The sequence below is a fragment of the Chaetomium fimeti genome (genome assembly GCF_033439085.1).
Source record: "Chaetomium fimeti strain CBS 168.71 chromosome Unknown B0H64scaffold_3, whole genome shotgun sequence".
Lineage (NCBI taxonomy): Eukaryota > Fungi > Ascomycota > Sordariomycetes > Sordariales > Chaetomiaceae > Chaetomium > Chaetomium fimeti.
In genome coordinates this window covers 3,961,155-3,985,167 of record NW_026944331.1, presented here as the reverse complement: position 1 = coordinate 3,985,167, position 24,013 = coordinate 3,961,155, and the positions used below count along the sequence as shown (strand labels likewise).

General features: G+C 59.1%; 5 protein-coding genes across 5 annotated transcripts; 4 read left to right on the top strand and 1 right to left on the bottom strand.

The window, feature by feature from the left end:
* Positions 1-374: 374 nt before the first annotated feature.
* Positions 375-8,197, top strand: B0H64DRAFT_358063 (PKS01 highly reducing polyketide synthase; the record flags this gene model as incomplete). Its single annotated transcript, XM_062801634.1, has 8 exons — positions 375-489; positions 557-1,365; positions 1,427-1,537; positions 1,597-1,906; positions 2,003-2,581; positions 2,690-4,689; positions 4,741-6,029; positions 6,136-8,197. 8 exons carry the CDS (start codon positions 375-377, stop codon positions 8,195-8,197), a joined length of 7,275 nt encoding a protein of 2,424 aa, XP_062661425.1.
* Positions 8,198-8,715: 518 nt separating this feature from the next.
* Positions 8,716-12,606, bottom strand: B0H64DRAFT_134042 (telomere repeat binding factor-domain-containing protein). The gene is made up of 3 exons (XM_062798174.1): positions 10,919-12,606; positions 10,357-10,866; positions 8,716-10,301 (listed from the first exon to the last, which is right to left on the bottom strand). Exons 1-3 carry the CDS (start codon positions 12,354-12,356, stop codon positions 8,905-8,907), a joined length of 3,345 nt encoding a protein of 1,114 aa, XP_062661424.1. The 5' UTR covers positions 12,357-12,606; the 3' UTR covers positions 8,716-8,904.
* Positions 12,607-14,195: 1,589 nt separating this feature from the next.
* B0H64DRAFT_133901 (aldehyde dehydrogenase domain-containing protein) lies at positions 14,196-16,396 on the top strand. Its single transcript, XM_062798170.1, has 4 exons — positions 14,196-14,416; positions 14,488-14,887; positions 14,955-15,843; positions 15,930-16,396. Exons 1-4 carry the CDS (start codon positions 14,352-14,354, stop codon positions 16,067-16,069), a joined length of 1,494 nt encoding a protein of 497 aa, XP_062661423.1. The 5' UTR covers positions 14,196-14,351; the 3' UTR covers positions 16,070-16,396.
* An 833-nt stretch (positions 16,397-17,229) lies between these two features.
* B0H64DRAFT_134133 (uncharacterized protein) lies at positions 17,230-18,828 on the top strand. Its single transcript, XM_062798175.1, has one exon. The coding sequence runs from the start codon at positions 17,464-17,466 to the stop codon at positions 18,649-18,651; it is 1,188 nt and encodes a 395-aa protein (XP_062661422.1). The 5' UTR covers positions 17,230-17,463; the 3' UTR covers positions 18,652-18,828.
* Positions 18,829-22,627: 3,799 nt separating this feature from the next.
* Positions 22,628-23,793, top strand: B0H64DRAFT_133910 (uncharacterized protein). Its single transcript, XM_062798171.1, has 3 exons — positions 22,628-23,082; positions 23,287-23,439; positions 23,512-23,793. The coding sequence occupies exons 1-3, from the start codon at positions 22,739-22,741 to the stop codon at positions 23,594-23,596; spliced, it is 582 nt and encodes a 193-aa protein (XP_062661421.1). The 5' UTR covers positions 22,628-22,738; the 3' UTR covers positions 23,597-23,793.
* Positions 23,794-24,013: the final 220 nt, after the last annotated feature.

The following is a 24,013-nucleotide window of genomic DNA, read 5'->3' as shown; positions in this document are numbered from 1 at the left end:
TGCCATCATGGCTCGGGCCGGTTCACGAGCAGTTCCGGGCTTTCGGTAAAGGACTGGCCTCATAGTGGCCGCTCCCGATCAAGCCCGCGAGAGCAACACCGGTGCTTATGCAGGCGTTAGTGTTACTGTCAGCCGCCAGGGGGAGGACTCACGGATAGCAGTCTTGGCCATTGCCACTGCTCCTGCTACTGCTAGTGACACATACCATAGACATATGCCCTGCAAAAACATCCACGATGTAAAGCTGTCATGTGCTTGAATTAATGCCACTCTACTTGGAGTCTTGTCCCATTCTCAGTTGCCTGGTCCCCCCTTAAATCACCCCTACCTGTGTGCTAATTCGATCAAGACGTCAACACTTTAAGGCCAACAGAATGGTTCAGGCCAAGAGCGAAATGGCTTCAGTAGCCATCACGGGACTTGCGTGCCGAATGCCCGGTGCTGGCCGCAACCTAGAGAGCTTCTGGGATTCCATCTGCAATGGCGAATGTGAGTAGGATTTCGCAGATCTGTTCGTGACAGCACATACCTATTGACCATGTCTGGCCCTTTCCAGCCGCCTGGTCTCCAATCCCTCCCGACCGGTTCCGCGCCGACGCCTTTGCCGGTAACATGGCAAAAGGGGGTCACTTTCTCCAGGAAGACATCTCACTCTTTGACGCAAAATTCTTCAATGTCTCCCGCGATGAGGCCAGCGCAATGGACCCCCAACAGAGGCTCATGCTGGAAGTCGTGTACGAGGCGCTCGAAGCGGCGGGTCATCCCCTGAGTGAGATTGCTGGCACCAAAACAGGCGTCTTCATGGGTCAGTTTACCGACGACTACCGGGAACTGGTCAACCGCGACCCAGAAACGTCGCTCCCATATTCCATGACGGGCTTGCAACGCACGTCTCTTTCCAACAGGATCTCATGGCTGTTCGACCTTAAAGGGCCGAGTTTCACGGTAGCCACCGCGTGTTCCTCCAGTTTGGTCGCGCTACACCTCGCCTGTGAGAGTCTGCGGAGCGGGGAGACGGATATGGCGATTGTGGGCGGCTGCAACCTGATGATCAGCCCGAGCATGTTCATATTCCAGAGCGGCCAGGGGTTCCTGTCGCCTGACGGAAAGTGCAAGACGTTCGACGCATCGGCGGACGGTTACGGACGAGGCGAAGGATTCGCCGTCGTTGTGCTTAAGCGTGTCGACGACGCCATCCACAACGGAGACCCGATTCGGGCGGTCGTCCGCGGGTCTGGTTCGAACCAAGACGGCCACACCAAGGGGTTCACGCTTCCGAGTGCTGACGCCCAGGCGTCGTTGATACAAGACGTCTATGACCGTGCCGGTCTTGATTACAGCCAGACCAGCTACGTCGAAGCACATGTATGGCTCGTCCCCATTTTAGAATTTGGATGACACCACCTCTAACTCTTGATGTGGATAGGGAACGGGAACCAAAGCTGGTGACTTGGAGGAAACAACAGCCCTGTCCAGGACCATTGCCTCTGGTCGCACCAACGGTAAAAAGCTTGTCGTCGGCTCGGTCAAATCCAATGTAAGTGATAAACTCGACAGTATCAAAAGTATTGCGCATACTGACAGGCCCCCGACAAGATCGGCCATCTTGAGGCTGGCGCTGGCCTTGCCGCTGTGGTGAAGAGCGTCTTGATGCTAGAAAAGGGGGTCATCCCGCCGAACATCAACCTCACAACCCCGAATCCGGCCCTGAAGCTGGACGAGTGGAACCTACAGGTTCCCCGTGCGGTTATGCCGTGGCCTACGAACGGCCCTCGCCGTATTAGTGTCAATTCTTTTGGATACGGCGGCACCAACGCGCATGCCATTTTAGATGACGCCCGGAGCTACCTCGCCGAGAGGGGTGGTAAAACTCTCTCCCAAGTTGGGCACACGAATGGTGTCAACGGTCACGGCATGAATGGTCACGGTATCATCGGCCATGGTATAAACGGCCACGGCACAAATGGTGTCAACGGCGTCAAGGGAACCAACGGCAAAGCAGACACGCCCATCGACTTCGTACCACAGCCCCTCCGCCCCCTCCTCTTCACTATCAGCGCCCAAGACAAAGCGGGCATCGCCCGCGTCATCGACGCTCTCAAGACGTACCTCACCAAGCAACCTAACCCAACCACCGAATCCGACCAAGCCCACCTCCACGCCCTCGCCACCACCCTCAACACGCGCCGCACCCACCACCAATGGAAAACCTACACCCTCGCCACCACCCTCCCCTCCCTCCTCACCACCCTCTCCCCATCCACCCCCTCATCCACACCCACCCCCACCCCTACCCTAATCCCACAACCAACCCTCTCCTCCCGCCCCCCAACTCTCACATTCATCTTCACCGGCCAAGGCGCGCAGTACGCCGCCATGGGCCAGGCCCTCTTCCTCAGCAACACCGCCTTCCGCGCCAGCATCTGCGCTGCCGACGCATACCTGCGCGACACACTGGGGTGTGGCACGTGGTCGGTGGTGGAGGAGCTGGCGCGTCCGAAATCGACGTCCCGGCTGCGCACGGCAAGGTTGGCGCAGCCGTTGTGTACGGTGCTGCAGGTGGGGTTGGTGGATATGTTGTGTGGGAGGAGGGGTGGGGGTGTTGAAGGGGGTGTAGGGGGTGTTGAAGGGGGTGTTGAAGGGGGTGTTGAAGGGGGTGGTGGTGGTGGTGGTGATGGTGTGAAGGGAGGGTGGGGGTTGAAGCCCGCGGCGGTGGTGGGCCATTCGAGTGGGGAGATGGCGGCGGCGTATTGTGCGGGCGCGTTGACGCGAGAAGAGGCCTGGCGCGTGGCGTATTATAGGGGGGTGGCGGCCGCGAGGTTGGGGGAGATGGAGGGGGTGGTGGAGGGGGCGATGATGGCTGTTGGGGCTGGGCCGGCGGAGGTTGGTGGGTGGATTCGGGAGGGCGGGTTCGCTGGGAAGGTGTGGGTGGCGTGTGAGAATGCGCCGGCGAGTGTGACGGTGTCGGGGGATGCGGATGCCGTGGAGAGGTTGGAGGAGGTGTTGAAAAAGAGGGGAGTGTTCGCTAGGCGGCTGAGGGTCGATGTCGCGTACCACTCGCCGCATATGCAGGCCGTCGCGAGGGAGTATCTCGAGGCAATTGCCGATGTGGGCAAGGGGGGTGGTAAAGGGAAAGCCAAGCGCGGGTTCGAGTCCGGGTGCGTCATGTACTCCAGCGTCACGGGTCAGAAAGTCGGCGATCCGAGCGAGCTAGGCCCGGCGTACTGGGTCAGGAACCTCATCTCGCCCGTCAAGTTCTCGACTGCGGTGCAGCGGATGGCGGCCAGGAAGGGTGCTGCCGGTGGCGACGCCCCCGATGTCTTCGTCGAGATTGGTCCGCATCCCGCGCTGCAGGGCCCGACGTCCCAGAACCTGCAAGCCGTGGGCATCACGGATGTTCAGTACTACTCGGCACTCAAGCGCGACAGAGACGGGCAAGAAACTGCCCTGGAGCTGGCAGGGAGCTTGTTCGCGAGGGGATACCCCCTGAACTTCCGTGCGGTCAACCAGACCCCGGAACGGACCCGAACATTGGTCGACCTTCCCGCATACCCGTGGGACCATTCCCGCGGCCACTGGGCCGAGTCTCGAGTGGCGAAGGAGTACAGGCTCCGCGAGCCCCTGCCCGGCAGCCTACTTGGGGCTACCTCCCCGGCCCTCGTCGCCGGCGAGCATGTGTGGAGGGGACATCTCAACCTGGCGAAGGAGCCCTGGATAGCAGACCACAAGATCCACGACACCGTTCTGTTTCCGGCGGCGGGCTTCATCGCCATGGCCGCCGAAGCTGCCCTGTTCACTGCTGATACTGGCCGGGAGATATCCAAATTCCGCCTCCGAGACATCCACATGACCACACCGTTGGTCCTGGGAGAGGCTTCGTCGGTTGAATACTCCGTATGCCTCCGGCCTCACCTCACTGCCAATAAGGCGACGTCGTCCGAGTGGACCGAGTTCTCGATTTCGAGCTCGCCAGACGGCAAGGCTCTCGAGAGGAACTGTATCGGCTTGATCTCGCTAGAGTACCGCTCCGAAAAGCAACAAGGCTCCCAGACGGACAGCACAGAGACGGCCGACGCCCATCAAAAGGCGTGGGAGAGCCGCTTACAGAAGGCTTCCGAACTGTGCAAATCCCCCGTAAAGGTCGACCACTTCTATCAACGCATGGCTTCCGCTGGGCTGCAATACGGTCCGGCGTTCAAGAACCTGACCGCTGCCCGAACAACACCTACGCAGAGCTACGGCTCTGTCAGCGTCCCTGAGATTGGGCTGGGTACTGGGTCCCAAAAGCCGCTAGTCGTTCACCCAGCAACTCTCGACGCCGTCCTTCACCTGGCGTTCACTGCTTTCGGGCATGGCTCCAACCAGGCCATCAAGGCGATGGTGCCAAAGTCTATCGACGAAGTTGTCATATCCACGGATTTCCCCAACGAGCCCAAGGCCCAGATCAGCGGTTACTCGACTGTCTCGAGGCATGGGCACAGTGAGATCCTCGCCGACATGACTATGCAGGAGGACGTGAGAGGGCAACCCGTCCTCAAAATAACTGGCTTGTGCTGCGCTGAGCTGGCGGGTGCTCGTACGGACGAGAGCGCAGCTCAAGCGGCGAGAAGCATCTGCAGCAAGCTGGTTTGGCGGCCAGCTCTGGATTTGTTGACGATGGAGGAGCTGAAGAATTACCTCAAGTCGGCCGTGGCTACTAACGCTGAGACTTCAACTACTACTGCTGCGGTCTTGTCCGAGGTTAGTTACTGCTCTTCCGCCCAACTGAGAGGACCAGGAATGCTTACAATTTGCCAGGTAATTAAACTCATCCATCACAACAAGCCCGAAGCGTCCATTACCGAGCTCGTCAATTCGGGCAGCTCGGAGCCTCTTCTCTCAACTCTTGACGTTTCCGATGCTTTGCAAACCGCAAGCTATACCGTCTACGTTCCCGACGAAGCCACAAAACAGGCCGTGGAAGAACACGCCCAACCGCCGTCCGACGTGGACATCGTGGTATGGGACCCAGCTCAGGCACTCTCCGAAGTGGGCGGATCCGGTACATTCGACCTGGCCATCATCCCTACAGTCCCCAGCCAAACCCAGGATGAGTCTCAAGCTGTGTCCGCCGTCGAAGACGCTGCTAAGCTGCTAGGGAGCAACGGCCGGCTGTGTGTTATCGCGCTTGCTGAGCAGGCCAACGAGATTGAAGCACGCGGTCGGGCAGCTGGCGTTCAAGACTGGCTCAGGTTGGATGGTGTGGACCCGGACAATCGGTTTGTCGCGTTACTTGGCCATCGCAGGCCCGAGACAACCCCAAACGGTGTCGGTGGCCACCCTGAGGTGGTAATTCTCCAGTCCCCGGACCCGTCGGCCGCGGCAGCGGACCTCGCCAGTTCTCTGGTGGCTGAGTTGACATCCACCGGCTATCCTGCTTCTTTGCACACCTGGGGCGCCTGTGATACTGCTGCTATTGAGGGCAAGGCGTGTATCTCGCTTGTGGAAGTTGACCGTCCGGTCCTGCGGCAGCTCACCGAAGACCACTTCACCTTCATCAAGGGCCTGATCCTGGGGGCGCAGAAGGTGCTCTGGGTCGGGGCTTTCCCAGAGACAGACCCCAACAGCGCGATAGTGACGGGTCTAGCGCGCGTCGTGCGCAGTGAGGAGCCGGGAATCGTATTCCACACGCTGCAGCTCAGTCTTCCCAGCAAGGGAGCGGGTGCGGATACATTACCTGGCTTGGTTCTCCGCGCTTTCCAAACCCCTGGCGGAGAGAACGAATTCAGAGTCAACAACGGCACCATCGAAATTAGCAGGGTCGTCGAGGACGGTGAGCTGAATGCGGACCTGCTCGAGAGCCTCGGTGTGGCCAGGGCAGAGACGGCGACGGTGAAGCAAGTCCCGCTGGAGGAGGCCGGCACGCCCCTCAAACTCAGCGTCCGCAACGCGGGGCTTCTAGACACGCTCTGCTTTGAACCCGACACACTCCCAGACACGCCACTAGGCGACGACGAAGTCGAAATCGAAGTCAAGGCCACCTCGCTCAAGTAAGCCCCTTTTCCTAACCCCCCCCCCCCCTTTGAGCCCCTGAATCCCCCCGCCCCCCCGCCCCCTTAACCAACCCCCCCCACTAACCCCCTTCTCCCCCCCCAGCTTCCGCGACGTCATGACCGCCATGGGCCAGCTCCCGACCACCGAACTCGGCTTCGACGCCGCCGGCACTATCCTCCGCACCGGCCGCTCCGCATCCCGCCTCTTCCACCGCGGCGACCGCGTCGCCATGTGCATGCCGGGCGCGCACCGCACCCTCCACCGCGCCCACGCCTCCCTCGTCCACCCCATCCCACCCACCCTCTCCTTCGCCGACGCCGCCACCCTGCCCCTCGCGCACGGCACGGCGTGGTATGCGCTGGTGTACCTGGCGCGCGCGCGCGCAGGGCAGAGCGTGCTGATCCATGGGGCCGCGGGCGGGGTCGGGCAGGCGGCGCTGCAGGTGGCGCGGCAGCTGGGGCTGGAGTGTTATGTGACGGTGGGGTCGGAGGTGAAGAGGAGGTTGGTGAGGGAGGGGTATGGGGTGGGGGAGGAGAGGATCTTTAGTTCGAGGGATAGTGGGGAGTTTGGGAGGGGGGTGATGAGGGCTACGGGGGGGAGGGGTGTGGATGTGGTGTTGAATTCGTTGCCGGGGGAGGCGTTGCGGCAGTCGTGGTATTGTGTGGCGCCGGGGGGGACGTTTGTGGAGATTGGGGTGAGGGATATTATGGATAATGGGAGGCTGGAGATGAAGCCGTTTTTGAGGGAGGCGACGTTTACTTTTTTTGATTTGAGGAAGGTGATGTTGGAGAGGCCGGCGCTGATGGGGGAGATTCTGAAGGGGGTGTTTGGGTTGCTGCGGGAGGGGGCTGTTACGCCGGTCAGTCCCATGGAGGTGTTCCCGGCGGGGGAGGTCGAGGGCGCGTTCCGTCTGATGCAGTCCGGTCAGCATGTGGGCAAGATCGTGTTGTCGTTCGAGGACGGCAAGCAGACGGTGCCGGTGTGGCGGTCGTTGTCGCCTCCCAAGACGGTGGTGCAGCTCGACCCCGACGCGGCGTACCTCCTTGCTGGTGGGCTGGGCGGGCTGGGTCGCAGCCTGTCGGGGATGCTCGTTGATCGCGGAGCTCGCAAGCTATGCTTCCTTTCCCGTTCTTCCAGTGCCGCCGAACGCCCGACAGCCCGCGAGCTAGTCCGGCAATTGGAGGACCGCGGAGTACGGGTGGTCGTACTGCCCTGCGACGTCGCCGACGCAGACGCAGTCCGACAGGCTGTTGAGCAGTGTTCCGCGCAGCTCGGAAGGGTCGCGGGCGTCATCCAGTGCGCCATGGTCCTGCGGGACGGGCTCTTCCGCAACATGACATACACCGACTGGACCGAGTCGACGCGGCCCAAGATCCACGGCACGTGGAACCTGCACGCCGCGCTGCCAGACGTCGACTTCTTCATCAGCCTGGCCTCATTCACCGCCATCTTCGGCAGCAGGGGCGTAGCCAACTACGCGGCCGGCAGCACGTACCAGGACGCCGTGGCGCACTTCCGCCGCGGGCAGGGCAAGCACGCCGCCACGGTCGACGTCAGCATCGTCAAGGACGCGGGCGTCCTGGCCGAGACGGGCATGACGCAGGGGCTGAAGGACCTCGCGGGCCCCTACGGCCTCGACCAGCACGAGGTGGCCGAGCTGGTGTGGCTCGCCATCTCGGGAGACGTGGCGGGCCAGGGCTCGCCCCAGATCGTCACCGGCATCGCGACGGGCGGCAGCGTGGTCGCGGGTGGCTTCGAGGCCCCCTGGTACCTGGACGACCCCAAGTTCGCCATCATGGCCCGGACGGGGCTCAAGGGCCACAGCAAGACTTCGACGGCCAGCAACGTGGACGACGTGCAAGGCCAGCTGTCCCGGGCGAAGACGCTGGAGGAAGCGAGCCGGGTGGTGATGGAAGCGCTAGTCGATCGCGTGGCCAAGATGCTGCAGACGACAGCGGGCGAGATCGACACGGACAGGTATCTGCATTCGTACGGCATCGACTCGCTCGTGGCCATCGAGACGGTGAACTGGGCGCTCAAGGTGTGTGCTGCCCAGGTGACCGTCTTCGATATCATGGCTGCCGTCCCCATCGCGGCCACAGCGAGGAAGATTGCGATCAACTCGTCGGCCACGCCCAAGGAGGTTCTCGAGGCGGCTGACTAGGTGGGGTGATGTAGCACAGGGTGAGGTATTAGTACTAGGTAGGCGTGTTGGTAGAATGTATTCTGATTTCTCGTGCCACGCACCGCTCGGTTTGCTAGAGTGCCAAGGTTAGAGTTTGGGAAGAACTTCGCGTAGCGGCAGTTGTAGGATCTCGACGTAGTCAACAGTTTGTGTCTTTTCAACCTTTTCCGCGGACCACAATCCTGGTCATCCCCATTCTTAACCTCAGGCACCTCAGACGCACACCAACCTCGCTCACTCGCCAACACTTGTGAAACAGGAAGCCATGTCTTCGTTGACTCTCGTATCAGGACCAGCGCCCATCCCATGGTATCATCTAAAAGTGAAATAACTAAAACCCCCAGTGCTACTCTCCGAGAGCGCGAGCTGGCCGCGGCAGAAGCAAGACGAAGATGCCACAGTTTGCCGTGATATGCCGCGCTGCGCCGTGCTGATCTATATACAAAATCCCAAAGTAAAGGAATAAAGAAACGAACGCCGGGGTCTTCTTCATGATCAGTACAAACCTCTGTACCAGCGATATCTTTCCCAAAGTCCCTTCGTTTCGATACCGTGCGTCTCTCAAGATTATGTACCTGTTACTAGTCGTTGCGTTACGCAGCTCGATACCTGGAGTCGAAAGAACAATCGTCGTCCATCCATAAACGTGTTACCGGACGGCACTGACACACAATATAACACCGCCTCTAGTTCAAAGTAGTCGAGCCTTCTGATACCGCCGTGGCGAGTGGGGGGTGGGTTTCGTTGGCCGCCGACGCAGCAATGGCAGCCTGCAGTGTCTCAAACAGCTTGGCGTCTTGTGCGTGGTCGGGCGTCGAGTGGTGGTTAGGCGGGATGGGCGGCGTCGGTAGGGGTTGAGTTTGGGTGGTGGGGGGAGAAACACGAGGCTGCTGCTGTGTCTGCGGCAAGGGGTGTTGTGATAGTGTTGGTTGCGGCGCTGAGGGTGGTCGGGGCATCGCTTGGGGTTGAGCCCTGGCCTGGGTGGGTGGAAGCGGCTGTCCTTGCGAGTGCTGCTGTGATTGAGCTTGCGGCTGGGGCTGATGTTGCGCCTGCTGTTGGTGTTGTGGCACTGGTTGGCGCTGCTGCTGCTGCTGCTGCTGCTGTTGTTGTTGTTGCTGTTGCGTCGGCATCGACGTCCTTTGCAGTTCCTGCTGGCGTGGTTGTTGGGGTTGCTGACCCTGTTGACCCTGCTGGGGCTGTTGATACTGTTGCTGGGCCTGTGGCCTTGACTGCTGCTGCAGGCCCGGCTGCGGTTGTAGAGGAAGTAAAGGAGCCCTGGTTTGCTGCATAGCCGAGCCTGGGGCTGGAGCCGGTTGAATGGGAGGAAATGCCGTGACCTTGTGTAGTGAGTGTTGATCTGGCAGCTCCGTCTTGATCCGGGGCGGGCCTTGCATCGCTGGCATGGCGGCACCATTCCCAGTTGCCATGTGGGTGGTCGAGGTTGAACCAGCGGCCAAACCTACAAACCCAGGGGTGCCAGGGCTAGCCCGTTTCGGCGGGGAGGCGGCGTGGTGGTTGTTCTGCAAACCACCTGCTAGCGTTATGATGCCCTGGACTCTTGCCCTTTCCTCTTCCACATTCATGCGCGCCTTCTCCTCCGCCTCTTTACGAGCTGCTTGGCCCGGTGCCCGCGTCTTGAGCTCTCCTGTTACGCTCTGTAGGTAGTAAGGCATTTCGGAGTTGGTCTTGAGGAAAAAGAGCTTGAGGTTCCTCGCCTTGTCCTTCAGTTGGACCTGCGTCCGGTCCTTCAAGATATCGGATATCGTCCCCTGGGGTCCGAAGAGCGAGAGGATCTGGCTCCAATGAGGTCCCTTAACCATGTCGAGCCCGGCCATGAGAGCTTTCTCCTCTTCAGGAGTCCACGGCCGCCTCGTGGAGTGCAAACCTTCGCGCCGTGTAGTGTTTGACGACTTGGCAACAGCTGCTTGGCGGGCCTTTTCATACAGGGCAGCCGTGGGCATCGATTGGTTGGGCGGCAAACCGTCACCGTTCGCTCCAGTTGGCGGTGCAGGGTTTGAGCCTTGGTTATATTGGTAGGAAGCGTGGTTCTGGTTTATTTGGGCCATGTATTGAGAATGCACAGCTGATACATTGTGTTAGCCTTTTCACGTTACATCTGGCGCGGAAAGGGCTCTCACCATTGTTAGGCGCCTGCGCCTGCGCCGACATATTCGAAAGCCCCTGCGCCGGGATCTCGAGTTCATTCTTCAGCTTCTCCGATATGAAAGAAGCCAAGTTCTTAGAATCAAAGTCTGGGAGCGCAGCCGAGGCATGTGGATCAGCCGGCGTCTCCTTTAACTCGGGGATATGGCTAGAAAGCGATTCTTCAATCAGCTTCCTGAGTGCGAGGCCGTCATCGTCGGCCGAACTGAGTTGGTCTTGGATAGTTCCGTTGGAAAGAAGAGCCTTCCCCGGAGCGGGGTCGCCGTCCGTTTGTTCAAAGTGAGATTGGAGAAGAGCGGCTAAGGTATCGTCCTCTTCTTCCTGGGTGCCGCCCGAATCCTGAGCAGGCGCAGTCTCCTCCTCGTTCAGGGGTATATTCACGCCGTATTTCTCTGCATAGTCCACAATGACACCGAGGTGGCTCTGCAAGAAGGTGCTTAGGATCCCGGTAAACTTGAACGCGGACGACTGGTCCTCGAGGGATCCTACCAAAGTCAGTCAACGGAATCGAGACGTTAGCTCATAGCAGGGACGTACTTTTAATAGATTCGTCCGCCGCACTCTTTACGAGCTGTTCCCTCCTCTCCCGAATCCGGAGGACGAGTCCTTCCTCATCGGCGTTCAGAAGCAGATCCCCGCTGCGCTGTTTCAATGATTCCTCGAAGTTGATGGGGAAAAGCGCATCGAGGAGCTGTGAGACAGGTTGGGACTGCTCGGTCTTGTTGAGCGCGTCCAGCAACATGCGGGTTTTGAGGGAAACGAGCAGGTCGGTCAAGGGTGATTTGTATTCCCCATCCTCGGGAATGAAGATGGCGAAGAAAGCATCGTGCACATCATGGACAGCCACATCGTGAGCACCGAACACGCTCGCGGCGGTGGCGGCCAAATTCGACATGCGTATTGTCTCGCGATCTTCGGAGTCGGTGATATCGAGCTCGTCCGGCGACAGCAAGGGTGAATCAGAGAATGCCTTTCTCGTCGGCCGGAAGATATCCCTCAGCATATCGTAAGCCCTGCGAAATTCGGAGGTAGAGTCGGCCAAGAGGGACTCCGTCTCAGTGCGCGGTTGCTGCGACAACCTGAGCAAGATCTGAACCGCAATGTTTCCCAATACCGGCAGGCTCATGGAGCGCATGACGTAGAAGGGGTTGCTGGACGCTTTCATGATCTTATTCTCCGCCTTTTCAACGTCGGAGATCGTGCTCGCGGGAGCAGCTGGTTGCTCGGTATTGGCATCTTGCATGACGATATCGCCGTCTTCAGGGAGCGCGTGCTGGTCGAAATTGGCAAGCGCATCGTTCAGCATAGCCGCAAAGTCGATATTCGCGTTCGGGGGGGCGGTTGTAAACTCTTGTTTCGGCATTATTTGGTCCGCCATCCTTTGCCGCTTAACACTGCTCTCGTCAACGTTGTCCGGACTCCTAGGGCGTTTCGGGGAGCGCATCCCGGGTGTTTCTTGCGGGGGCGGGGCCGGCGTGGATATCGCAGGTTTCTGGGGCGCTGCATCGGTTCGAGAAGGCGCAGATGTTTGCGAGAGCGACTGGACAGGCTGGACCACTTGAGGGCTCGAGATTTTGGAGGTCGGCCCGGGAGCAGGGTGCGCTTCGAGAGCAGAGGAAAGGAGAGTGTCCAACGGCGTATCCGCAGTCGCAGCAGGAACGGGAGCAGTAGTCGCAGTAGTAACAGTAGTAGTTGGCGCGACATCAGTTGGGGTTGAGATAGAAGGAGCAGGCGCTTCCAAAGGTGTCGGAGGAGGAGCAGGGGAGGCCGGAAGGTTGTGATTAGGAAGGGGTTCGGCGGTCGTTTTCTGCGCAGGCTGTTGCTCATGTGGTTGAGGCTGGCTGGTAGCCCCTTCGGTCGGTGGATGATCGTTGGGCGCGGGCCCTGTCGCTGGTTCTATCGTTGGCTCGGTCGATAACCCTGGTACTCCCAAGGCAGCGAGCAGCTCTGCTTCTAGTTCCGATGTGTCGGCCATGGTGGGCAAGATGGAGGCGTGACGGTCATTGAATTGATCTCGATTGACCGAGGTTCTCGTCGCGGGTGGTTCTCGAGTTGCGGGGCAATTGGGCGACCCGAATCTGAACAAGGCTCGTGCAATCAATTGAGTTTTACGAGGTCCACTGTGCAGCGGTTTTCATCATGGCGATGCTCATATACGTTGACTTGTTACTCTGGCTTAGAGCGGCAGCAGGTCGGTCCCTCGTACAGGACCTTGCGAGGTTGTCGGAGAAATTTTTGGGACCTCCGAAGCCCTCTTTCCCAGCCCCAAACGCTTATCTCTTATCAGCCTTGTGCGATACACATCCCATACATTCGGCGAACAACACCAAAAAACTACACTCGGAGCGCAACTAGGTAGGTAGTGACAGAGTCATGCGATCTGATTGATTTGATGAACTGAGAAATTCCACATGCTTAACTTTACAGCACTCTCCAGGGAAGGAATCGCAGATCCGGCAATTCTTCCGATGCCTCCGCGGCCCCAACCCTTGAACGGAGGAAGCCGTCAAAGCGTTGTAATATGTGAGAGTACCTCTCATCCAGATGCGCAGCTCAGAGAGAAGGAAAATTGGACTCGAGGTAAAAGCTGAGACTCGAACACGGGTTGCTGCAGAAAAGGGAGGTCTGGGTTATACTTGGAGCGCCGTTGTCGGCCGGTCCCGATACGGACGTTTGCTGGGACAGCGCGGCTGAAACCATTCTCTTCCTTATGGTCACGCCCCGGTTCCTGTATTTTCACGCCCGAATCGTCTCGCTTCAAATTACCCCGAATTCCCGCTGTCCTTGTGAACTCGTGCTACGAATTTTGATCACTAATAACTAATACCAGGCTTTGGACGCGCTTGTCTCTGCGCGGTTGAGCGGGTGCCTTGCCGAGTTCTGTGGATGCACTGTGTTTTAATTCCGCTCGTTCGAAACTTCGTTCCACATTGGGCAAACGAAGTGCCCTCCTTCGTACCGAACATCCAGTTGATTTCACATCCATCAACAGGCGTTCTCGTGCGGGGTCTTCGGGCATGCAGAACATGACGCAACCCCGCATCACACGCATCATCGGAAGACATCCGAATCGAGACTCTTCGACGATGAGGCAGCATTCATTGATCGGAGATCATCACGCGCCAGCAAGCCAGGCGCCAGGCAAACGGAAAGCGGTGGGCGAGCTGCGAGCACGGCCGGGTCCAGAACAGTGACAGTTCATCAGTCTACAAGTATCAAGGCCAGGGTCGCTTCCACACGGCTTAGTATAGCCTTTGATGCATGGTGGGGTCGAAGAGGTGCCGGCGGTATTGCGGGGAAGCAGGGGAGGAATGATCGGGATTCGCGAATGGGGAGCACTGAAAATGGTCATGGGTATGGAGGCGTTGTCCTTCATCCAGGATCCCCTCGACTACAAATTTCGGAGATATGGAGCCGTTGGAGCAGACCGACCCACGGCGACATCATAATCGAGAAACGGTAAGCGAGAGGCAGGTAACCCTTCCCACCGAGTCACCCTCAAGCATAGGTACTGTGTAACAACCCCAGCCATCGAGAGGGGATCACTGCGGAAAAACTCGCTGCTTCTGCCCGTGTATGTACACAGTAGGCAATGAGAAACATGCAGATGCGCTGCGGGAAGGACGGAAGACCCTCGGCCAGTTCCGTGACACCCCATTGACCCGTTTGACGCACCAACCCCGCTCCTCCCCTACTTTTGACCATCGTGGTGTTCCACTCGGCCGTTGGAAGAGGGGAAATCAGAGGAGCATTTGTGGATTGCCGTCGGCGTTTAGCTTGAAGCCCCTGGATTTCAGGTTTCCTTGCCACACGCTCTTTGTTTCCGTAGGAGGTTGGGATTTCCCACTTGTATATAAAGTTCCCGCGGGGGTCTCCCGTCGTCCCATCTCGAACTCCCCCTCCATTCTTCCAACTTTACTCTAGCTTGAGCCTCGGATAGCTTCAGTAAAAACAAACGTCATTCGCCACCATGTCTAACGTATTCGCCGATCTCAAGACGCCGACTACCGGCGCCTATAAACAGCCCACCGGACTGTAGGTACCTACATGCCTCGCATTGGCCCAAACTGGGACAAGGTGACAACCTGAAACTGACTGGGGTTCAGCTTCATCAACAACGAGTTCATCGAGGGTGTAGAAAAGAAGACGTTCGAGGTCATCAACCCGTCTACCGAAGAGGTCATCTGCTCCGTGCACGAGGCCACCGAGAAGGATGTCGATGTCGCCGTTGCCGCCGCGCGGAAGGCCTTTGACGGCGAATGGCGCCGGGTCACGCCCCAGCAGCGCGGCATCTACCTGTTGAAGCTGGCCGATCTCTGCGAGAAGAACATCGACCTCCTGGCTTCAGTGGAGTCGCTCGATAATGGCAAATCCATCACCATGGCTCGTGGCGACGTCGGCGCTGTGGTCGGCACCATCCGGTACTATGGCGGCTGGGCCGACAAGATCGAGGGCAAGACAATTGATATCAACCCGGACATGTTCCACTACACGAGGCGGGAGCCGGTACGTTCTCGGCTGGTACCTATGTGGTGGGGGTAGCAGTACGTCGTGGGCTAACCAAATGGTGTAGATTGGTGTTTGCGGTCAGATTATCCCCTGGAACTTCCCGCTGCTCATGCTGGCGTGGAAGATCGGCCCTGCGCTGGCCACCGGCAACACAGTCGTCCTGAAGACGGCTGAGCAGACACCCCTTTCCGGCCTGGTTTTCGCCCAGCTGGTAAAGGAGGCTGGTTTCCCCCCTGGCGTCCTCAACATCATCTCAGGTTTCGGCAAGACCGCCGGTGCCGCCCTCTCGGCGCACATGGACGTCGACAAGATCGCCTTCACCGGTTCGACCCTGATCGGGCGCACCATCATGAAGGCCGCGGCCTCGTCGAACTTGAAGAAGGTTACTCTCGAGCTCGGCGGCAAGTCGCCCAACATTGTCTTCAACGACGCCGACATCGAGGAGGCCATCAGCTGGGTCAACTTTGGCATCTACTTCAACCACGGCCAATGCTGCTGCGCGGGGTCCCGTATCTACGTGCAGGAGGGCATCTACGACAAGTTCATCGCGGCCTTCAAGGCGCGCGCCCTGCAGAACAAGGTCGGCGACCCGTTCCACCCGGAGACCTTCCAGGGCCCGCAGGTCAGTCAGCTGCAATACGACCGCATCATGGGCTATATCCAGTCCGGCAAGGAGCAGGGTGCCACCGTCGTTACGGGCGGCGAGCGCCACGGCGACAAGGGCTACTTCATCCAGCCGACCATCTTTTCCGATGTCTCGCAAGACATGAAGATCATGCAAGAGGAGATCTTCGGCCCCGTGTGCGCCATCGCCAAGTTCTCGACCGAGGAAGATGCCATCCGGCTCGGAAACGACACCTCGTACGGCCTGGCCGCGTCTGTCCACACCAAGGACCTCAACACGGCCATCCGCGTGAGCAACGGGCTCAAGGCTGGTACCGTCTGGGTCAACTGTAAGTTCCCGCTCAATACACGCACATGTCCCCAGCAACCACCACATTGTTTTATTCACCTGCTAACCAAACCGTCACCACGCCAGGCCACAACATGCTCAACCACGCGCTGCCGTTCGGCGGCTTCAAGTCGTCCGGCATCGGCCGCGAGCTCGGCGAGTTGGCGCTGCACAACTACACCGAGTCCAAGAGTGTGGCCATCAACATGGCCGGCAAGATGTTTTAAGCGGGGAGCTGTCGTGGACAAGAATGTGACGAATAATGACTGTATGTTTGTTAAAATAGCTTTAGCAATTAGTTAGGATGCCAAGAGTTGAGATTGCGGGTTTGTGCCGAGCGTTTGGATGGCATGTCTATAGGCCGAGACGGATCTCTCAATCGTGGGTTGTGGGTTGATTCAACATTCTCTTTACCAAAACCCCCGGTGAGAACAACTGAATACCAAGATCGCTTTATGATGTAGTTACTGTCTTGGGATAAATTGGTGCACTAAAATTTCTCGATAAAAACAAAGGCCCTACCTCCGCTCTGCTCTGGATAATTTGGATTGTCCGATTAAAACGAAGTCGAAACTCCATCCCGAACCTTGGAGGGGAGACGGCGTCGGGGTGGTTTTACTCCGAGTTTCCGACCCCGGGATGGTCGGCACGGAAGAACCTTGGTCCCATACGAAATACGAATACTCGATGAAACGGCGGGAGCCCAGGCCTCCGGACACCTGTTGAATATCCGGGGTTCGGGGTGACCTCGAGAACCGAGAACCCGTTCTTTGTCGTCTGTCATCTGTCAATTAACTCTCTGGGCCTGAGGCAAATGGCTGAGGAAGGGCCTGAATGATTTCGATCACATTCTCTGATGAGGGAACGATCGTCGTAGGACAGAGGGACGGGGGCAGGTCATGGGGAGGGATGGTCGCGTGCCATCCCGCTGGGATTTGCGTCATTGTACTTTCAGATTTCAGCGGGCTCAAACAAACACATCGATCTCAGCAACAACTCATTGCGCTTTCAGTCCCTCATTCTTAAGGCTTTCTCCTTGGCGACTTGAAACATCGTATTGTAAGCGGAAGATTGTTTTTCTTTTTCGCAGGCAGCCACAAACTGGCACCCTCAGACATTTTGTGTCACATGCGACTTACAAGGGCTTGAGCTGAGACCAGACGGAAAAGTGTTGTTGGCCGCCCGCCGCAGCCGAAATTTCTGCCACAGCCCATCCCACCACAGCCCGGCCGATCCGCGCGCGAAGCCCAATCCCTCCCCCCGCCCTCACTCGCCATAAGATAAGCCCCGTCTGCCTACGGCGTAGCCGAGACCTCCGCTGTTCCCAAGTACCCGGGCTTCGAGCATTTCGATCCAGCCATGCGGTGGAGTCTCCAAACTCCCCCGCAGCCTCTTCAACACACTGGATCCTACCACCCAAAAGATCTCAAACTTCTTCCATTACCACCAGTGCGTGTTTAGCGCTCTGAGCTGCCCCTCGCCGGGGACGCGCCTCTCAAGACGTGATAAACACAACACCGACTCGGCCGCTCTCTTACCACTCCGCTTCTACGACATCCGCCGCATCCTCACGGGCACCATCTCGCTGCCCGCACTACCGCCGTTCACCTGCAACTTCAACATGTCTACACGAAGGACGAGAAACGTCCCGGCCACGCCACGAGTCATTTCTCCGAGCCCGACACGATCCGAACTAGATGCGAGCGGCGAGGGATCATCGTTGTACAATGGTCCGACAACCCGGTCGGCAGCACGGAGGCGGTTAGCATCGGCACCTCAACCTGCGCCAGAGGAGCTGGACGAGGATGACAGCCCCGACCTGCAAAGAGCCCGGAGCCGGAGTCGCAGCCCTATCGACTCGCGAACACTGCGCAGGCTCACGACAAGGAAACCCTCCGTCGCCAGCAACGGCGTCCAGCCCACCGCCGCGTTGACGAACGGCCACGCCAAACCCGCCGGCGCAAACGGCCACCTCTCCCCTCCGACTTCTACGACCACCTACTACGGCTGGAGCTGGCGCGACTTCAGCCGCAGCCCGAGCCCGCTGGGGCTAATCCCCATCCACCGGCGGTGGCGGGCGTTCGTGCACAAGCACGAGGTGCCGCGCAAGGCGCTGCACGTGTCGATCGGCTTCTTCGTAGTGTGGCTATACCTCTCGGGCACGCAGACACGGGCCGTGTGCCCCTACCTGATGGGGGCGCTGGTGCCGATCGCGGCGGTGGACGTGCTGCGGCACCACTACGCGCCCTTCAACCGGGTGTACGTGCGGGTGCTGGGCGCGCTGATGCGCGAGAGCGAGTTCGCGGGCTACAACGGCGTCATCTTCTACCTGCTGGGCGCGTGGGCCGCGCTCTACTGCTTCCCCAAGGACGTCGCCGTCATGGGCACCCTGCTGCTGAGCTGGTGCGACACCGCCGCCAGCACCTTCGGCCGCCTCTACGGCCGCTACACCCCGCGCATCCGCCGCGGCAAGTCGCTGGCGGGCTCCCTCGCCGCCTTCGTCGTCGGCGTCGGCACCTCGGTCTTCTTCTGGGGCTGGCTCGCCCCGTCCAAGGGGCCCTTCCCCGGCGACGAGCTGTTCATGTTCACCGGCGCCCTGAGCCTGCCCCGCGCGCTGGCCGACGCTGTTGGGCTGGAGCCGGCTGCTGCGACCATCACGGGCGGGCTGGCGTTGGGCGTCATGAGCGTGTGGTCGGGCCTGGTGGCGGCGACGAGCGAGGCGATGGATGTCTTTGGCTGGGACGATAACCTGACGATACCCGTTCTTAGCGGTCTGGGCATTTGGGGGTTCTTGAAGGTTTTTGGTTGAGAGTAATGCATGCTAGGGGCGAGGGGAGTTGGCGGTGGTGGTGGTTGTCATAGGACTAACGTGGGTGGATGGCTGGCGTGGGTGGATGTGTGTATATCTATCTATCGGGTGCATGGGCGGCGTTTTGGATCCCGGAACGTGAAGAATGGGTTTGGGACACATTGTAGCAGTGCAGTCTATACGGATCTTAGAGGCCATAACGAACCACTTTTCTCTCCCGTCCGTCGCCTTCCATCGCTATTATCGCCTCCACGTCTACCATGCCTACGGTAACGACGGGACCTGACTTACCCCGCGTCGAAAGAGCGGCATGCGGGGCACGAGTACCTTCATTACCTCAGGAAGTGGCCCTTTCTCAACTTGTCGTCCGGTTGTGGTGCTCTGATATATGGCCCATATTGAAGGAGCCCGATGACAAGGGCCCGAAATAATTGCCCGAACGTCCGTTGGCTCTGCAGCTGCCACGCAAGTGCGAATGTCTTGCATCTCTCTGCGTCCGGGCTTGGGACGCGGGGATCGTCAGGAAAGGGAAGGGAACCTGGAAGCCATTCGACAGGGGTCTTGAGACCGAAAAGTAAAGAGTGGGGCCCAACTTCCGCAACACGGCGGCGCCCATCTTCGCTCCTTCCCGTCGTTTGTGTTGCGGTGCTCAACAGCGGGAAAATTTGCTGCGAAGGAAACGTGCCTCTTTCCCATTCCGACGCGACACTTCTAGGTTCTCTCGTCCTACGAACCGTTCCTTTCACCGCATCCAGCATGTCTTGATTCGCAGAGCAACGTGCCACCAAAACACCAGCCGCATCCTCCCCGCGAACATCTGCCCCTTGCACACAAACGGGTCGCCGACCACGAAATGCCCGAAATGTCCGACATCGCCCGCGATTGCGTTTGATGGCTTGTGGGAGTGTCTCGGCTGTCTTTTCTGGATTGCACCACCAGCAGTTCAAAGCATCGCGCCTCTTAACGACACCTATGTCATTACCTTGCGTAGGCGAGGCAGTGAGATATTCCCGTTCTGCCTCGCCTCACCTACCCTAACGGTCCACCGGGCATCGAATATGTATGTATGTTCATGTACGTCTTCCGCCTGGGCCTCTCAGAGGGCACCTTCGAGACCCGGCTGTGGCGTCTCTGTCCTATGAAATCGTGCCCAGTCATCAATCGGCAGCACAAGTCTGGTTTAACTGCATCTCCCGTTTCCACTCGAGCCCTTATGTTACATTTCACGGTAACCCACACGCCCGTCGCCTCTCTCCATTTCTTCTCGAAGCCCGTGATCCCAGCGATCGTGGCTGATGGTGGATGCGGCAACTGCAACGTCCCCCAGCCCGCAGGTGGGCTTGATGCGTTGTCCCGTTCCTCACCCGGTCTTGCATCTCACCCGTTTGCGAATCCGCACACCCTTGCGCTCCGTTTGGACGGCGAGTTGTTAACCACTTCAGTTCCGCCCGCAGCCCGGTCCTGAGGAAATACCTTCACGCCGGAGGGTTGTCGTGGGGTCCCTCCATCGACTTCTCTGACGCAATGTCCACTCCTGCAGGTTGGGGGTCCTTAGCGCGAGAACGAGGGGACCCAAAGCCGGCCGCTCCCTGTCAGCCATGCAGAGGTCTCGACGAGCCAACGTGAAGCTTCCATCCCGGCGGGCCCCAGTACTCCGGCTCTATTGCTCAATGGCCCAATGACGGCCGTCCGATCCATCGAGGATCTTGTTGGACCGGCGAAAACACCCAGCTCCTTTACTTCGCATGGCCCGCAAGTCATGCCCTTCCCCGCCTATCGGCTCGCCGTTGCCACACGGCCATCCCAGTCCGTGGGAGTCAGCCTATCGAGGCAGCCTGACATGCAGAATGTGTTTCCACGGCTGCCGTTGAATGGGATGCCTGTCCGAAGTCATCTATCCCGCTAAGCAGGCATGCTCTCCACGCAAGTCGACGATGGGACAAGGGAGGGAGGCTAGCATCAACGGCTCCATGCCAACGGGCCGGCTTCATTCCCAAGCCGGATCACCGGGACGGTTGTGTACGGTTCACTCAGCCGGATTGTCTTAAACTCTGCACCCGGCTTGGGTGGATCTCCACGTTTTCCGCCGCCCCTTTGACGTACATAACTTGACACTGCTACGCAGCTACCTAACACAGCTCGCATTACCGAGACCATCAAGGAGCCTCTGTCCTCCGTTCAGCAGCTGGCCAGGGGCAGACGGGTGTAACGCTCGGAACATCCACGGCGTGTTTAGCAGCTGCCGTCGCTTTAAACCCCGGAACCTCTCTGCACTCTATCTCGGCAGGGCGGAACAAGAGCACAGAGTCTCAAGCATGCATATCCCGGGTGGGCCGCAGGCAGCCGGCGCCGAGGCATACCCTGCAAGACGTGTAACGAGCTCCCAAGTCACTCTACATCTGGGCCGGTGGGCTTATCAAAACGCACCTCGCTCATGGGTCCGGGCCGTGGATATTCTTTGCCAATGCCAGGCTGTTGCGGCCGGTGAGCAGCCAGTACTGCCACCACTTGCTCAATTTACCGATTTTCGCCGAGTGGGTGCTCAAAGGCCTTTAGATCCCTCATTTCCGGCCAATCGAATATTTCCTTTTGCGTATTAGGGCACAGCAGCCATCGTCCTTTTCTCGCAGTCAAGGGGTTCGGTCGGCTGCAGTCCAGGAAAAACGCACAGGCCAGGGTACTGAGTGCTTGACAGCGCTGCCCTTGTCTGTGTAAGACCCCTCCAAAATAATTCCACCTGCAGCATTTGGACAACACATTGCCCGACCTAACGCATCTCTGCCTAACCCGACTTTACAACCATCTGTTTGACGTCGCCATTTCACCTTGCCGAGCCAACGAGGTGGCCGCTCTGGGAATCCGGATCCCACGCCGCTTTTTACAATTCCGCTTAGCGTCATCACGGTTCGCCAACTCTGTTCGTTGTGCCCCGTCTGCTGCACCCTCGTTGGATGGTCGATCCCATCAATTGTCCGTCGTCTTGGTGCTCCTTCGCCGATTCGTTCGTTCGTCGTCTCCGTCCTCCAACTCGCCATTCCTGCCATGCTGCCTACCGTTTCTCCTTGCCTCTGCTCCCGGGCACTCCATCGACGCACACCTCATGACCTCCAGAACTTTTCCATGAGCCGAACGGTCGTCCCCAAACCTCCACCCGCGGGTTCAGCCTGTCATATGCCGTCCCCGTCCCCCATCTCGCCGTTCGGCCTGGCCTCCGGCAAGGCCAACCCCTGTTCGTGGTCCGATATCTTCGCCTTCCATCCCTCGCTCGGTTAGCAGTTGTTACGTTCACGCCTCCCTGGTCCCTCCCTTTCGGATCTTGGCCGTTGAGCCTCCTGTTCTCAGTCCCACCTCGCTCTCTCTCGCCCCATGGCATCTCCGTCTTTTCCAAGGCCCCGGCGCCTAGAACTGAGGAACACACACCGGAGTTGCTCGTCAGAGATGAGGTCCTCTGTCCCGTTCCCCCCTTGAGGCCGGCTCCACCAATACAAACGGTGATAGTCGCCCCCCGGCATATGCATCCTGCTTTGCTCTCTCCTTTCTCTGATCAATCGAAACTTGTCCCCAAGCCAATCCGGCGCTACCGGCTCGGCCAACTGCTCACGATCACCCCATCGACCATGTCATCCCTCCTTCTGGTTGGTTTGCCCCCCGTGAAGGGCACACGGACGAGAGGTGTGGCCCGATGAAGACCGGCCCGTCGTCGTCACCTTCACCTTTCTGGCATCGTGCCTCTCCCTGGTTTCAAGCGGGGCCAGGGAGGTCCTTGACGAATCGAGTCACCGGCCCTTATCCTCTTCAGACTCGCGATGGCAGCATGCCGTGGCCGGGGGGGTCTTCAGAAAGGTATAAAATGGGTCGTCGTTGACGGGTTCGAGCTGAATTCTTCTTTCTCCTTTCTCTTCACTTTCTCTCCTCAAGAAGCACGCACAAGAGCACAAGACACAACTCCGCGCCTTTGAACATAGTTGGACTGTCCCAAGTGACACCATCTTCACAAACAAACACTTCCACTTCAGCCCACACCGGCCACAAGCCTCGTCACACCCCTCAACCTACTTGAACATTATCCGTTTGCCCACTCGTCACCATGACTTCCTCATACGCCCCCCAATACTATGGCAGCGGTGCCCTGCCCATTCCCCCCAGCAAGCCCCAGTACCAGAGCCCCGCCAGCGGCTACTACCCCAGCGGGGAGAGCACCTACTCGGTGTCGCCGCCTGAGGACCTGGACCCTTCCGTCGTCAGCTCGGAATCGGGCTACGGCAACAGCTACTCGGTGACCACCAGCTACGCCGGCAGCAGCCAGGGCGAGTACGAGAGCAGCGCGGGCTCCGCCGCCGGCGTTGACCTCAACGAGTACATGCAGGAGCGCTTTGCCGCCACCTTTGACCCGCTCGCTCTTGACAAGTGCACCGCCAAGCAGGCACAGACGTGAGTTTCCCCTATCTTTTTATTCCGTACTCGCTCGCTCTCCTTGAGCGCGCAGCTAGAGTCAGCGGGCAATCGAGCAGCGGGCGAGCGAGCAGAACAGCTTACGAGCACTTCCGTGTTTGTTACATTCTGCTCGCAGCGAGCTGCCGCGAACCTGCAAACGGAAGCGCCCAGAAACGAAACCCGATGCTAACTGGCAACCAGATCTGGCCACCTGAACGCCAAACACCGCGAGCTGCTCGAGCTGCAGGCAAAGGCGCAGGCGCGCCTGGCCAAATCGCGGGCGCGGTTCGCGCAGGGGCTCGAGGACGCGCGCGAGGTGCGCGAGGATCTCGAGTGGACGCAGAAGAAGGTCGCGTAAGTGAAAGATATCCGCTCGTTGATGGCCGATTCAGCGAATCAGGAGCTGACAAACGGGATTGTAACCAGATCCCTCAAGACCAAGGCGTCAAAAAAGCACACCAAGGAGTACGCAAAGGCGCGGGCGCGGTACCCGTCGCCGGATCTGTACTAATCTCTTCAGCCTTGTTGCTGTAGTCTGGTTTCATTTCCCGGCGTTGCGGTTGATTTAGCGTTTCTTTTTTGAGCCTCATTCCAAAAACGGCAGAAACAGGGTCGCGCCCATCTGTTTGTTCCTGATCGAACGAGCAGATGAGGGTGCGTCTGACCGCAAGATCGGGGGAGTGGGGAGAGGGGGCGTGTGAGAAAGAGCCTTGCGCGAGAAGCGACGTTGGCTCCGAAACGCGAGGCTGCACAAAGCAAAGCTCAGCCGCGCGCAACGCACTTACACAATTTCCTGCCTTTTGCCGTTTCCCAGAAAACGGCGGGGGCGTGGAAATATGGGTGGTGTGTTGTGGTGGTTGCGGCATCTGCTGCAGGGCTGCAGCGCCGTTTCTCAAGATCTCACACCCCCCTCCCCCCCCTTGTCCAC